Below are 15879 nucleotides of genomic sequence, written 5' to 3'. Positions count from 1 at the left end.
TTTTCATCGATCGCACTGCTGCTTACTGCTGCAATCATCGCTGCGGGAATCCTATTTGTCCTCGCTCGCAGCTATGTATGTTTCATCCGACCACGAGAACTGGCATGATGTACTGCCCTTTGTCACGTACGCACTCAACACCGTTGCGTACGAGACTACCGGCTATGAGCCTTTCTTCCTGCTGTATGCACGTCTACCCGGGTACACGATGAACACTGTTTTCTTTTTCCTTTCTGTAGTCACGAAAATCCCACTGTTACCGAGGCCTTGCCGAAGAGGCACGTCGTAACGCTTGTTTACGCACTTTGGCATCGCACGACAGATCGAAAACACGCTACGATATTCGCCACCGCCCGGTTTCCTATCGCTTTGGTGATTTAGTGTCGCTGTCGACGCCTGTACGGAAACGGGGACCACGCCAAAAGCTTTTGTCTATCTACGACGGACCGTTTGTTGTTCTTTACAGACACACGGAGGTCGCGTGCTTCGCCTCACGGCGAGTGGTAGAAGAGCTGCCAAGAGCCATGCCCATGTGGCCCTCTTGAAATTTTTATCTTCAAGACAAATGGATTGACTCTCCCGGCGCACTTGTCTCTTACGAGAGAAGTGAGCGCGCTTGCAGTACCGTGTTGGAAAAAAGGAAGTGGACAACGTTGAGATCTTCAACATAATAATAACGGATAACAATAAGTCCTAATGACGGATTATTTATCTTTACGTACATCGCTCACAACAAATAGTGGTACTAACCTTTTACATACACTTCAATTTCTAGTGCCTGCCCACAGACATTTAATTAGATTACTCTGGGTGCCTGGTCATAGGGGATTATACACGAACGAATCGCCTGACAGTCTCGCGAAGGTGGCCCTCAATGGCCCCGTACTATCATTACTTCCCGCGACAGCTTACCGAACACAATATTTAAGGATATATGCAAATGCTCTAGACTTTTTGAACCCGGCGATAGCAGCACAAAAATTCCTTTAACACCAGTAAAACTGAAGTACTTTTACCCGGTTACGCTGTCAAACACCATTTTATCAATTGTCCAGTGCCAACCATTATAGTCACACGGCTAGTCTGGCACACTTCGCTATGTAGTCATTCTGTGCAGTAGATGAGACAATAGGTTATTTTTCTTATTTTACTGCTATTTTTCTTTGTTAAGAAAAAACAGTTTCGAACCGATGTTTACGCAAATCTGTTTAATTTTTTTCCATTGTAAATATCGTTCCTCTAGGAGCCTCCTCCCTTGCACCCTACCACAGGGATGTCTGCTCAGCCGTCGAGAAATTCTTAGTTGTTTCAAGGCGACTCTCTTAAGTTCTTGATACATAATATTTATCAATTTGCACATGAAACTTTTGCCAGTTTTTGTAAGACCAACATCTTCCTAATACCCTCCAAATCTTGGCCAATCCTCCGCAGTGGGTTCGCGCCATCGAAAAAGGATATCCTATCCTATCCAGCCAGCTGGCCGCTCTTGAGCTCACCTTCGGGTCCTGAAATAAACAGCCCCCTTCAGATGTAAGTGTAATAAATGCTGTCCTTCGCGCGCAACGGTAGATTAGTACAGTATATTTCACTGACGTTTCGGCTGGTGGACCAGACTTTGACAAAGGCTGGTCCACCAGCCTTTGTGTGTGTGTGTGTGTGTGTGTGTGTGTGTGTGTGTGTGTGTGTGTGTGTGTGTGTGTGTGTGTGTGTGTGTGCGTGTGTGTGCGTGCGTGCGTGCGTGCGTGCGTGTGTGCGTTTGTGTGTGTGTGTGTGTGCGCGCGCGCGCGCGCGTGTTTGTGTGTGTGTGTGTGTGTGTGTGTGTGTGTGTGTGTGTGTGTGTGTGTGTGTGTGTGTGAGAGAGCGCGCGCGCGCGTTCCTCCAAAGACGATGCTGTTCCTCCTGATTCTGTCCTACCAATTTTCTCTTACATCTTTAAAGGAACCCTGAAGTGATTTTCACGACTTTGTACAAACGCATTCAGTTAAGATTGTCTCTTTTTGTGATGAAGTGGTGCACTTGAGCGTTCCGTGTAACGCATCTAATTTGCTATAAGGTTTTAAAATAGGCATCGCTACTAATCGCAGCACGCCGCGCGACTTAGTATTCAGCCGTCCCTGAACAAGTGACGCGAGGTGATTATAATATCACGGTAGTAGGGCGAGCTACCCGATTTGCTGCCCAGGGCGCGTCATCGATCATTTTCCGAGCTTTATGGTGAACGAATGTCGTTCGTAATAGCCCAAATGTTAGTTAATTTCTCTCCATGAAAAAGAAAGTAGCAGAAAGAGAATGTGCAAGCAGAATTGATCACTGCACTCAAGAATATCCTGCACATGGCAATTGTCGCCTCCTTGTGTTCCAACGTGCTGCGTATTGTTGCGAGTCTGTGTTGGTCTCGATCTGCCTTTTCGCCAACAACGTGGTTCATCCTTGCGTTGTGGGGTTCAAACGTAGCGATCGGCGACATGTGAAGCTGCGACATCGTGTCCCTCTGCAAGGCAAACATGCGGGCGGAATGGCTGCAGCGCTGGTTGTCTGTATCCAATCGACAGCAGCATCTACGCGTTTGCGGCCGTCACTTCACGCCGAAGGATTAATATACAGGGTGTCCCAGCTAATTTTAGCCAGAGCTTTTTTAAATATGCAAATGCCACATAGCTGGACACAACAAAGGTAATCTTGTTTGGCGTCGCTTGCAGACACTAAACCTATTTTTTTCGTCTACTTAGATAATTAGTCTTAATAAACTGCTCATTTAGTATAATTGGATGGAAAGTGTCAGTGATGAAACTGTAGAGCGACATGAAAAAACTCCCGATACAGCTTTCTGTTGCTCAGTACGTGCTACATCAAAGTGTTACATCGAAGGCCCTAGCTGTAGCGAGCGCTGAAACTAGACTTATAGCCAGTGGCACAGTTCCAACGGATTGCTCTCAGATTGGAGAAGAATCTGCCATAGCACTTGCAATTGCAAGTACTTCAGCCAAAATTATAGTCAGCGACTCTAAGGTTGCGGTGATGAACTTTACCAGAGGCAGAATTTCTCCCGAGGCAAACAGAATCCTGCAGACCTGGAAAGATAGCAGGAAAATTGAAATAATCTGGGCACTTGCGCATGCCTACTTCACTGGGAAGGAGGCGGCCCACCAATTAGCTCGAGGACTTACATTCCGAGCTGGCCGGCTAGCCGAAGGCTTCACGGGACGGGACCGCTTAGTGTGTTACAGAGAGATCACACAACACTACAGACTAGGGCAGGTTAAATATCCTCCGGCTGATATATCCTTAAACAAGAGCCAGGCCTCCACTTGGCGTCGCCTGCAAACCAACTCGTTTCCAAGCCCGGTGTCATGCAGCCTCTACTACCCGGGTCAGTACTCCAGCCAGTGTAAGCTATGTAGAGCCAGGTCTAATCTTAATCACATTCTGTGGGAATGCCCACTGGCTCTCTCTGAGGGAAGAATAATGTCTTTAGAACAGTGCGAGACCTTATTACTCAGCTCCGATCCGGAGATTCAACTGAAGACCATCCGACTGGCCGAAACCGCCGCTAGGGTCCAAGGACTCCTGGCCGTCGTCTAGGTGGGAAGGCTAGTAACTTAAAGCCTTTCCTACATCTGTTGGACAAATAAAGTTTTACAATCCAATCCGAGCGTGAAAAGAGCCCGCGAAAACACGCAAAGTGTATCGAGCGGTTTTTTTGTCGGCTGCTTTCACGCTGGCAAAAGCACTTGTATATAACACGTATTGAGCAACAGAAAGCTGCATGAGAAGTTTTTCATGTCGCACTACAATTTTCTCACTTCCACTTTTCATCCAATTATAATATTTGAGCAGTTCATTAAGACTAATTTGCTACGTCGTCGGAATGAAAAAAAAATAGTTTGAGTATCTCCAAGCGACGGCAGACAGCATTATCTTTCTCTGTCCAGCTAGGTGGCATTTGCATGTTTTTGCACTCTGGCAAAAGTTAGCTCCGACACCCTGTATACCACAATAGTGTTTAGTGTGTCCGATATTCCCGTAAACGCAAGCGCAGGCACACTGGGCCTGGGCATTTTACTGTATGAGAAGAGGCACAATCGTGAACGGCCTGCACGGTGCAGCCGCCCGGTGGCACGGAGCTGAACCAAACACAGAACTAATGCAGAATTAACCAAGTGCATTCTAATTTGCTGTAGCGTTTCTGGCAGGAGCAATATAAGGTCTCTGTTTGGCAGCTTACGCTCTGCGCCAACAGGTGGCTGGACCGTGCAGACAGATTAGGTCACTCAGATACGTCTACGCTAAAGCTCCTTCATCACAACGGTAGTAGTGTGGAGTGGCTTCAGCTTTCGGCTCCGCCGATCCGTCAAAACGCCCAGCTCGCCTGTGGTTGCCGCAATACTGGACGAGCACCACGGTGCGACAAAATGCTCGCAACGCACGCTCCTTCGATAGCTCTCGCTTGGAGCGGCTGGCGGAGAGGTTGGAGAGGCTTCGCGCGCTGACTGAAGGACAACCGGAAGTCAACGTCGCATCATGACGCAGAGCCAGTGAATGCGCAGCTTAACACCGATCACTCGGCGAACGAGTCGAGGAGAAACAGCATGGCTATGGATTAAGGTAACTTGTAACCGTGCATAGCTTCACATATATTGCTGTGCAAATGTTTTATTGCACCTGAGTGTTATGAGTCTATAAAGCCTGTCAGAACAGTTTCAGGGCTGCTTTAACAACCCCGCCCGATTTCAACACCTGTTCAAACGAATTTATTTTCCATTCTCGTACACTACAACATAGAAAGGAACCAAACAATAGGGGAGAACTTGTTCACTTTACAAAAACTCGAGCCCCTCTAACAAAAACGACCTACACCCGCCGTGGTTGCTTAGTGGCTATTGTGTTGGGCTGCTAAGCGTGAGGTCGCGGGATCAAATCCCGGCCGCGGCGGCCGCTTTTCGATGGGGACAAGATAAGCTCCAAAAGGTGTAACCTTCTTCAAGAGTGCAAGTTTTCATCGTGTGTAGCAGGGTCTCCCAGGTGTCTCTACTACCTATTTAGTGCGTTCCCCCGGGAGAGTATGGACATTCCCATATTATGTGGTCGAGGGTCCCTCTCGTCCCACAAAGATTACATCTTTGTGTGGCGAGAGACACCTGGGAGAGACACCAGTAGAGACACGTGGTACACCCTGCTACATATGATGAAAACTTGCAGTCTTGAAAAAGTTTACACCTTTTGGAGCTTATCTTGTCCCACAACGATAAACATCTGTGCGAGTTGCATTCCTGTCAAGACTGCTACGTCACGCTGATGACGTGCATAACGTTCATGGCCTGGAAGTACCGGGAACGGAGCATTAAGGAAAGACGCGCAAGGTAAATGACCATTATTGCGGGGAAGTTAAGCCCCAAAGCGTTCAAGCACTGTTAAATGTGTGCGACATTATTGCTTTCTTATTAAGGTGTTCGAAATTATTCAGCAAACAATATACGTAGCATTATAGGTAGAATTCATCGTTACTAGGCAAGGAAATTATCACTATGCTAACTTGTCAAGTGTGATCTCCAATGTTTACTCGCTCAGAGCTTCTCTAGCACCCTCGCAAGTTTGCTTCTGGTCAACGATTTCTTCTTTTACGAGAAAGAACCCTTGAACCACAGCTCCTAGGATAACATTTAAATGTTTACTTAGTATACTTGGGTGCCTCGACTCTTATGGCATCTTCAATGTGGCCGCCTTGATCCTCCAAATCAGCGCCTTGCAGGTCCGGCGTTTTTCTAGCTTAGAAGCACAGGACGAGCACGCAAGCCGAACGTGCCACCCGCTCTTGTAGAAGGATGAAATGGCAGAGGCCAAATCACATGACTACAGCGAACGTCTGATTTCGCCCAGCCGAAGCTCCCGGCGCTACCGGAAAAACCAGTGCACGCGCAGGAAGGGCGAGGGTTCGCTCGTCCTATTTGCGCGTTGTGGTGACGTGTGGCGCGAAACGCTCTCATTTCTGACGACTGCTACCAGGACAAGGCTCGGAGGGGGAGGAGAGCAACCGAAAAGAACCAGGCTCACGCAAAGCGCGCGCTCTTTCTTTGTAAATGTTTGTAAAGACAACGCTGCTCGCAGGTGTGGTCTAAGGCACTGCGAAATGACCATCCGAAGATACCATTAGATACAGCGACGGGAAGGTTCGCTCTGTCATTCAAGACCTCGTGCAAAGGTCGACGCGATTTAATTCATAAAGCTCTTTCGACAAATGTATATTGATTTGTGTTATGCGCGTTAGTCTCCATTTTCGTCAACACAGTCAAAATTTTTCTATTCTAATGTGCCTTTTCTCAACTAATGGCTACTCTTTTTATACCGTTATCAATTCCAGGTTATAACTTCGGGAAACCGATTCTTGAAGGCGAAAGTCTCGTTTCTTGAAAGTTAGCGTCGGAAACACAAGCGCAGGTACGTCAGTGTGACGTCGTTGATTTCGAGGTGGGTTCTCTGAGTGGGCTCGTTTTGGCGACCAGCAAAAGCTCTCAAGACTACCCAACTTCCCTCTTTCGATGTTTTAGAATACAGCGTAGTTCATTTTCACTAATAAAACGAATAGCTACAGGCCGGCGCTGATGCCGTCCAAGCTCACGGCGTCACGGAGGGTTCATGCGGGAACTTCGTCACTACCGGTCTATCGTTCTCACGTCTTTCATAACCTCGCGGGCCTGCACTCACGGTAACCGCGACGCCTCTGTTAACAATTCGTCCGGAAATCCGCGTAAGGTGCGCAAAGAATGACAAAGCGACAAGGGTAGAACCGCCGATACCTTAACGACCGGTGATAGGTGGTATTAAAGAACCCTGGCATGGCCTATCAATGTTGTGCAGTGGTTGAAAGCTATCAAGGCTCCAACGTACCAAACACCGATGCACTAAACAAGCCCAAGGTTTCGACAAACGAGCGGTTCGTTATAGCATCGAGGACGACAAGCCGTTTGTGAAACCGCACACGTAAGGTTTTTTTTTCTTTTTTTCATCATCTCGGTACAAAACACCAATAAACTCGTACGAAAAGTGCGGAGTAAACACACCGCGCGGTACTGTACAGCTTACGCACCACCCCGTTGACACTCATAGTCTGTATGTGCACTATGGATTAGACACGTACCACATTGATGCGAAAAGGAGAACAAGAGTCCGTTCTCTGCAAAAGATTTGCTCGTGAAAAACAAAAGTAGAAAGTAGCGGTCACACTCGCAAGGCTCCTTGCGCGTTCTATCACTGCAAAGTCAATTTTCATACGCATACGCGTCACAGGAAGAGTTCAGGACTGCGCAGAGTTCTTGGCACAAACACCATATGGTCACGTGACTTATACGGCATTCTGCTACACCAAAAAAAAAGCAACAGCAAAGGCGGAACACTTTCAGAATAGCATGAAGAGGAATAGCTTGCGCGTACATACGCGTGCCGAAGATTAGAAAGAGGCACATATGTCATTTGCATTTGTTCAAACGTACCCATATTGAGCATCAAAAACGAATACGATACACACGGCATATCTAGCGAATGACGAAAAACTACAAAAAAGGCTGGGCGAGGTAAGGCGGCAGATGTCCATCCCGAGAAAAACACGTGGTACAACCTCTGTCACACCACACGGGTCACACCACACAACGGGTCACACCACACAGTCGGGAACGACATTCGCAATAAATGCGCGGTTTGTCTCATCGCCAACTGATGATCCATACCCCCTGTGAATGAAAAGATCACAGCGATTAGCGCGCCATAATGGGGGGCATTTGGGAAACGTACAGCCGCTTTTCATTCCCCATTGGCTGGCTGGCGTGACTCGCGGGATCTTGGCTGCGCTGTACGTAACCCACACCAAAAACACGCTTGCTGTTCTGCGGCAAATGCGATGAGGGCTTAGTTTTACAAGTTATGAAACGAAAAAAGAAATTGCACTTCGCACGCGACAAGCGTAAACATTTACCCCAGCTCATCAAGTTTATGCTAAACGGTTTCATCCAGAACACTTCTTTAAGCCTTCCGTGTGAATGGAATGATCTCGGAAGGATTAGCGCTGGGAAAGTGCAGCCTGTTTGTTACTTTATTTTTTCCATCATCGGCCTAGCGGGGCGGCTTCGCATGACTGTGTATTTTGATCACCTGGGGGAAACAAGAACTTCAGCCCGGGCCAAACCTATACGCGTTCGCTAAATGTGTTAACACTGTCCATATGTCCGAAACATGCTGAGAGCTTCAAGCGCAGTTTTGTGAACACAGTTATAACAGTTATAGAAAAAAACGATATCGCGGAGTACCACGCGGTATACAGTGCCGTGGAGGTTTCCGGTGTCAGAAGCTCGGACAGTTCTCCAATCGCATGTTGCTGTACGGCGGGCAAGAGAAGACGTTCGCAAAGTCCTCCTTGAGCTTCAGGGGGTCGTTGCACAATGACGTGCCATTCTCTTCGGCGCAGTGCGTGTAACAGTGGACGACGTAGAAGAGCTGGTGGCCAGTGAGCGGCACATCCTGCAGCCGGTCCTCGTCGAAGGACGGTACGAGCTTGAGCACCAAGAGCGCGATGTCCAGGGCTAAGCTATCCACCATGTTTTTTTCCACTACACTGATCCATTGGGGAGTGCGCTCCTCTTGCCGCTGGAATAGCGTGGAAAAGGACAAGCGTTAATTATGGCGCGCGCCCGCATTCAGGGGCGGGGGGGGGGGGGAGGCAACTGGCCTAAAATTATAGGGTGGGGGTTTGAAAGAACGTGCGACAAAACCCACTGCCTCCTGGCGCCGCCGTCCATCAAGTGCGTGTCTCCCCACGAAAATGGAATCCTGGCTACGTCACTGCGGTCAGAAATTACGATTTGATGGATCTTTAAAAAAAGAGCAAATTTGTATTGTCATCTTCGATTAGGATGAACTCTAAGGTACTGAAGCCCGAGGTTGCTGGGCATATTGATTACCTCGCGGGGTCAACCACTTAAATCAACAAATGCCCAAGAAATCAACTTGTTTACCACGGAGTTCGAACTTCATCTCGTCTTCCTCGATGCTCTATCGAGCCCTTTATATCCAGACCCTTGGTCGCTCTATGGTTGGAGTATATCATGAGCATTGCCAAGGGTGCGCATTCTGTAACTGTGTAGCGATCGTCCGTAACTTCGTACGCAACTCTACCAAGCCCCCACTGCCTCCTCCCTACGAAGGCCCCTTTCGTGTGGTTCGCGGCAAAGAAGAGACAGTGTCGTGCGACCACGTGAACCCAGCCTACCTTCAACAATAACTCTTCATTCCAGTGACCATTCACACCGAAGCCTCCGGCATTCTGAAGGGAGGGGGAGGAGCCTTTGTAGCGACCGTCCGTCACTTCGTAGTGCCCCTGCTCGAACCGAAGCGGCTTTAAGACAGGGGCACCCCCACTGGCACAACGCAAACCTGCTTTCTTTGGAGACAGTAGACTCTCCATTCTCCGGTTGTCCAAACGCGTATTCCTTGCCTCCGCTAAACCGAGCTCCCAACAACTGTGCCTAGTAGCTTCGAGGTACTGGTAACCCAGGCGTGCCCTGTGTCTTGTACCCCGGGTGCTGGGATTAAAAAAACTCTAACCTACATGTTAATATGATGGGCAGAGAAAGCAATAAAATCACACCAGGATGCGTTGACATGACCTGTACATTCATATTCGGGTGCACGCGTCCATTTGCGCTGCACACCATGCCAACAGAAATGCACCACCTGACCCACCAAGATGTCCTAGAGCCATACCAACCTGCTTATCCTTCATGTCGAAGAAGCAGAATTGGAATTGTTCCAGGGGATCTGTCCCGTGGCCCTGGAATCGAAGCTCCATGTAGGACTCGATCGTTGCCTTGGCCACTTCGACGCCGAAGGTGCCTGGGCGCACCGGCATAGGCGCGGTCATGTGGTACATAGGCGTCATCAAAATGGACGGCTTGAGGGCGTAGTCGATGTGGTCGTGCTTATTATGCGGGTGGTAGTGGTTTTCAAACAACCATGGCTGTGGCATCGCGCCGATGTCATCGATGTCCGCCCGACGGTTGGCCTTAATCGCGTCACGCAGATTCTTCAAGAAGCTCGCCTCCATTTCCGGGTATTTCGAGAACCTGTTTCGAGTACGAAAGCGCCGAAATTTCAACAAGAGGTAATTTTAAAATTAGCACACCCAAGTGCCGCCGAGTGCCGAAAACCCCACGCCCTTTAGTGCTTCTGTGCTTTTGTACTCCTGAATATAAATCAAAATTAGTACTAAAATGTACATATTCTAAGGACTACAAAAGAGTAAAAGAGAGTACAACTCCCTGCGGTCGGGCTTTTTGGGTGTTCAAAAATTAAAACTCCCAATTGTCGTTGCAAATAGACTTTTTAATCCCTTATTTTATGGTTACTGCGTGGCGCTCTACGAGCTGCCACGCTTGCTTAATAGCTGAAACGTTTTGTCGCTTAGCTTGGGGCTGAAGGTTCGAAAAAGTAAGGGTTCAGCCCGGTTTTCGGTTCACTTGCCGCTGGTTTTTCACACCCCGACTATTCCTCGCGAGGCGCGGTACATAGGCAATTATAGGAGCGGTGAGGATGCGTCCCCTCTGGGCTTAGAGCATACACCGCAGCGTACCGCCGCAAAGCTAAAACGTTTTCACTTCGCATTCACTTTACTATAAGGCATCACGCGGTTGCGAACCTCGCCTCGATGTCGTCCACTCGGGCTATCTCCATGTACTTGAAGACCACGTCGAGTTCGGCCCACGGGTAGGTGGCACGATCGAGCCTCTGGTACACGACGCGACGCACCTCTTTCGCGATGCGCCGCGCGTCTGTGCGCACTGGTTCAGTGCAGAAGCGCTCCAGGAATGGCAGGAACAGGGCGGCCCCCATGAGGTAGCTGGCGAAGGCGAAGCAGTCCCTCCGGTGCAGCTCCTCAACTCCCGCCAGAGTGTTGTAGTGGTTGGCGATGAGCTGTCGGTTGGCGAACTGCGCGGTGAACTGGACGGCCATCCAGCCTATGACGAGCTCGACGATGGTCTCTTTCGTCTTGATCAGCTCGATCATCAGCTTGAAGTACTCGTCGTGGTCGGTGGCGATCTCGATCTGGGCGCGCGCGCGCGTGCGGTGCGCATAAGCGCGAGCTGCGATCTTGCCTCTCGAGAACACCGAGGAAAAAAAAAGACAACAAATTTATGATGGTTGCGATAAAACTTTGTGTTTCAGTGACTGGTTGAAGAAAAATGCTATGGAATGGGCAAAGACGTGAATTTTTTCTTCTTAAGAGCATGTTCGGAAGGCCAAGATTAGATTTCATCAGCGAAACACTGGCAGTACGGGAGTAGTTTTATACGATAAAGCGAGCTGAGCGATTCTGAAGAGACTCTATTGCATCTACAAGGTTACGTAAGCCTGGATCCCAGACAGGCGACGCACACAAGTCTAAGTCCAATTAGCATTTGATATAGTAATAACTTAAGGTGGCTCGATGCTTCAGCAAAATACTGAAAAATATTGACAACAGTATCAATGTAAGATTGTGGGTTCTCAATTCTTTCAAAAATTCATGCTTGTCAGTGCTTATTGTAGCTAACCTTTAGCAAGGCTCCGCAAGAAAAATCTTATATGTAGAATTTCACCCGAGGCATGACTTGGATATTCGGGAGGTATGGTGTGTGTGGGGGCGGGGGGAAGTGAATGATGTACAATGGATGTAGACCACAGAAGCGAACATTTCTGGCAGAAGGCGATTAGGACTACTTTCGGCAAATATAAGCTTGCGCTCTAATTTTAATTCAATCTCATCGCAGTCTAAAAATGCTTATGCTCACTCTCAGGCCCTACCTGCAGTGATATGACTCACTTAGGCAGCAGTAATAAAAAAAAGATGGCTGTGGCTTAGCTAAGGTTAAGCCCAGGATGCGAAGCATACTAGCCTTTATTTTAGTTGTTGAACCACTGTTTAGCCTGGTGAACTGCTGTTGCTTGGCTATATTTGGTTCGGCTAGACGAAGAAACAACTCATGCAGGCGAGCGCACGAGCTGAGACCCGGCTATGTAGCTACGCGGCCGCAAGCGAGCGCACGAGTTGAGCCTCCGCTTTCCGTTCCGTTCCAAAAACTTTTATTTCCATCAGAGAAGGAGACCCCCTACTACCTGCCCCTGGCGCGCAGGCCTAGGGACAGGGGTGGGAGTCTCCGCGACTAGATGCAGGCAAAGAGTTGTTGACTCTTCGCGGCCTCTGCAGCCAGATGGATGGCTCTCCTCTGCATGGCGGGGTCCGCGCTTTGCAGAAGGGTGTCCCAGGCTTTTCTACTTTTCAAGCTGTTATGACGTCATATGGTAGCTACGCGGCCGCGCGCGGCGCAGCAAGGAAGAGCGTGGTTGTGCGGCTAGTATGCTTCGCATAAAAAAAAATCATCCATCCGTCTGTATACCACGAAGCTACAAAGGTAAATAACCCAATAGGGGTTTTTCGGAAAGAAAGCTTCGCGGTTGAAGAAAATGGCTGTGGCTTAGCAAAGGTTAAGCCCAGGATGCGAAGCATACTAGCCTTTATTTTAACGCGACAGCGTTAAGGAGCTCGTGTCGCAGAAAAGCCGGTGTCGTCGGCGTCGGCTCAGGCGTGCGGCGCTTGCTCAGGCGCACATTTCGTTGTCACGCCGAACGCTGCGTTGCTCGACGCTCACCGCGTCCGATGCGGGGCGCGTAGTCGCTGCGCCGTAGCAAAGCCACCTAGAAACAGTCTCTGTAGCACGCCGCAACCTTCGCTTCTCATTCCAACGAGCAGCTCTGTCTCCAGGAGGCGTCTCACCTCGTGAGTGCCTAGCAGAGGCAAGCGCAGATGCTTATATGCCGCCGCGACGCCGCGAGCGACGGCGCGAGTTGGAGCCCCGTTTCTCCTCTGTCGTGACGTCACGGTGTCACGTGGTATTGAAGGCGACACCGCCGCGCCTGAGGAGCTGGGTTGAGCTCTCGTAATATGCTTCGCATAAAAGAAAATGAGGAATTAAAAGACATTCCATGAAGCAGCACCTCCTCAAGCCTGGTTCCGGAGTAATTTCAACACCGGAGTGGTAATTCCACAACACTGTCCTCCACAAAAAGAGTGGCATCACTTCACTTGTCACTAGCGTTTCATGCTACAAACGATGGCAACACTGCGATCATTCAGACTGAAATCCAAATGATGGCGATGCTGAGATCAGCCAGCATAAAATCACTATGTCATGCTATGGCCTGCAAATATAAAGATCAGGGGCTGCCTGTATTCACTTTGATTGTTAACTCTTGCTTTTGAACAAGTTTTTACAGCTGTGCGAAATGCCGCAAGCCACCAAAGTGTCTCTTCCAAGACAGCCTGTGCTAACGCGGCGGCAACTGGACTGATAGCTAATGATGGATCTGCAAGCCAGTGTGGTAGCATTTCAAACAGCCTGTGCCTCGATGCGATGGCAGCTGAAGATGGCCAAGATCAGCTCACGGAATACTATGACAGTAACGTGATCCACGCACGACAGCCTGAACGTGTGCCATACTCCGGGCAGCTCTGGAACAAGTAGCTCTGCATGCTTTACAGATTTACGTTCAGCACCTTCATTACCATATGAGGCTAATGCTCGCCTACCCAGGTATTTAGTTGTCAGCTGCAGTGTTTTATTTATTTATTTATTTATTTATTTATTTGCTTGTTTGTTTACTTGTTTATTTATTTATTGGTACCTCAAATACCCCATTTGGGGTTTTACATGAGGGGTAGGCATATTTAGATCATATTTTCAATGAACGCCTTGAACGATGAATGACTGGAGTGGTGCACCGCTTCAGCAGGTAGCTGATTCCAGTCCTTCGCTGTTGGAACGAAGAAAGAGTTAAGATGAGCGGAGGTGCGAGCTGGAGGGGGATAAACAGCCTTTCAGTGGCTATGACGGGATGAAGTGCGATGCGCAGGCTTGATGTCGGTCTGGTGAAGCAGTGAGTGATAGAATTTGTAAAAAAGGCACACTCTTGCTGTTCCGCGGCGCTGTTCAAGGGTTGGAAGATTCAAAGATTACTTAAGATTAGTAACGCTAGTGTGGTAAGAGTAGTCAGGATGAATGAACCTTACTGCACGATCCTGTATGGATTCTAGTACTGTTGCCAGGTTAGTTTGGTGTGGGTCCCACACTGAGCATGCTTATTCCAGTTTGGGTAGAGCGTTTGTTAAATATGCTAGTAGTTTAACAGAGGGCGGAACAACACGTAGATTACGGCGCACGTAGAATAGTACACCATTGGCATCATTGCTAATGCTGCAAATGTGCGAGGACCAACCGAGGTTATTGGAGAATTTAATACCTAAGTACTTATAAGAAGTCACGGCACATATTTCAGAACCGACGATAATGTAATTAGCTTAAATAAATGATTGGCGACGATGGAAAGTAAGTAGCGACATTTTTTTGACGTTGAGGGACATTAGCCAATTATTACACCAAGTTTCAATGACGTTAAGGTCGGACTGGAGAGCGCGAGAATCAGCGTCATTAGTAATAGGACGATAGATTACACAATCATCAGCAAGTGACGAGGATGACGAGCCTTCACAACAGAAGACTGCTGCTGCAACATGACGCAAGTTTCAGTCAAATGGCATCGATAATGGAAAGAAGTGTTTCTTATCCCTCCCCATGTATCCGCTGAGTCATCTAGCCACACATCGGCTCACCTCCCTTCTCGGAGCATGCTCCCTTTACTACAGCTGACAGAGACCCATTCTGAACCCACTGGTGTCAGAATTGTCACCAGAAGTAGCTGGGTCCTGTGATAACCCCAGAACTACCAATCCGGTCTTGTTCAATTTCTCTGGAAATGACACCAATGAAAAGCTAGAATCGACATGCAATAGCACTGCAGAGCTTCAAAAAGTACAGTGAACTAAGAGGGAAGTAAAAGAGGCTGGGAATGCTGCGCAACCAGGCAAAGGCCTCTATTCGAAGCCTCAAGCAACAAGTCTAGGCGCCAAAAACTTGACTCCATGTCCAAGATGAAATTCATAAATGAAGACCAAAAGCAACTAATGACAAGAGAAATAGCAAAGAATGCATTTGGTCCGATAAAACAATCGGAACATCGCTTCAAATCAAGCATGCATGTGGTGCAGCTGGTTATGAACTTCTGCGATCATTATCGTATCCCCCTGCCCTCAAACAGAACCCTGATCCGGAGGTTGCAAAACATCCACTTTCTTCCAGGTATCCTCCATGCTCAAATGCAAATTGGGGGCAATGGAGGATATTGAAAGTGATTGTGTCCTATTCATGAATGAAATGGAAATCGCTCAAGGGTACGAGCATGACCGCTTACTGGACTACCTTTTTGGGAGCACGACCCTGCCTGAAACACCGGACAATGTAGCAAACCATGCCTTAGGTGTTCATGGTGGGCGGTCTAAACAAGCGCTTAAACAAATGATTGCATACCACTTTACGGGCAGATCTGTTGATGGACGATTGCTGAAAGACGTTTCCAGCCTCATAGAAATGCTTCACAGCATATCGCTAAGAGTTCTTGTCGTAACAAGTGTTATGGGGTCAGCAAACCGAGATGTGTGGTGGTTGCTAGGGCTTTCTCGCCATCGAAACTCTGAAACAGTTAGTAGTGTCCCTCACCCTCACATTTAAGGCTGAGCATCTTATGGCGGACCCCCAGCACATGCTATAAAAAATCTTCGGGCTCAGCTTCTGCGGGTAAGCTGTTTCTACTTGAGCAATTAGACAGTGAACCAGCAGGGTCTTTTTGGCAACAACGTCGACTTCGAACATGTAGAGGAAGTACTCGATCACGACTCCGATAACGACCTTAAGATAGCACACGGCTTGTCTGCTGTCTACGTGAGCACTAGACATTTTACGAAAA

General features: G+C 48.5%; 1 protein-coding gene across 1 annotated transcript in view; it reads right to left on the bottom strand.

Annotated features, from left to right (window-relative positions):
- Positions 1-7006: 7006 nt before the first annotated feature.
- Positions 7007-15879, bottom strand: part of LOC139049928 (neprilysin-1-like) — a 49640-nt gene continuing 40767 nt past the window's right edge. The window contains exons 6-8 of the mRNA XM_070525807.1: positions 10682-11088; positions 9755-10109; positions 7007-8634 (exon numbers count right to left, since the gene is read on the bottom strand). Of these exons, the coding sequence (XP_070381908.1) occupies positions 8332-8634; positions 9755-10109; positions 10682-11088 (1065 nt within the window). The 3' untranslated portion in view covers positions 7007-8331. The remainder of the gene's footprint in view (positions 8635-9754; positions 10110-10681; positions 11089-15879) is intronic.

Source organism: Dermacentor albipictus, chromosome 9 (assembly GCF_038994185.2).
Source record: "Dermacentor albipictus isolate Rhodes 1998 colony chromosome 9, USDA_Dalb.pri_finalv2, whole genome shotgun sequence".
Classification (NCBI taxonomy): domain Eukaryota; kingdom Metazoa; phylum Arthropoda; class Arachnida; order Ixodida; family Ixodidae; genus Dermacentor; species Dermacentor albipictus.
This window is presented reverse-complemented; position numbering and strand designations above follow the sequence as displayed.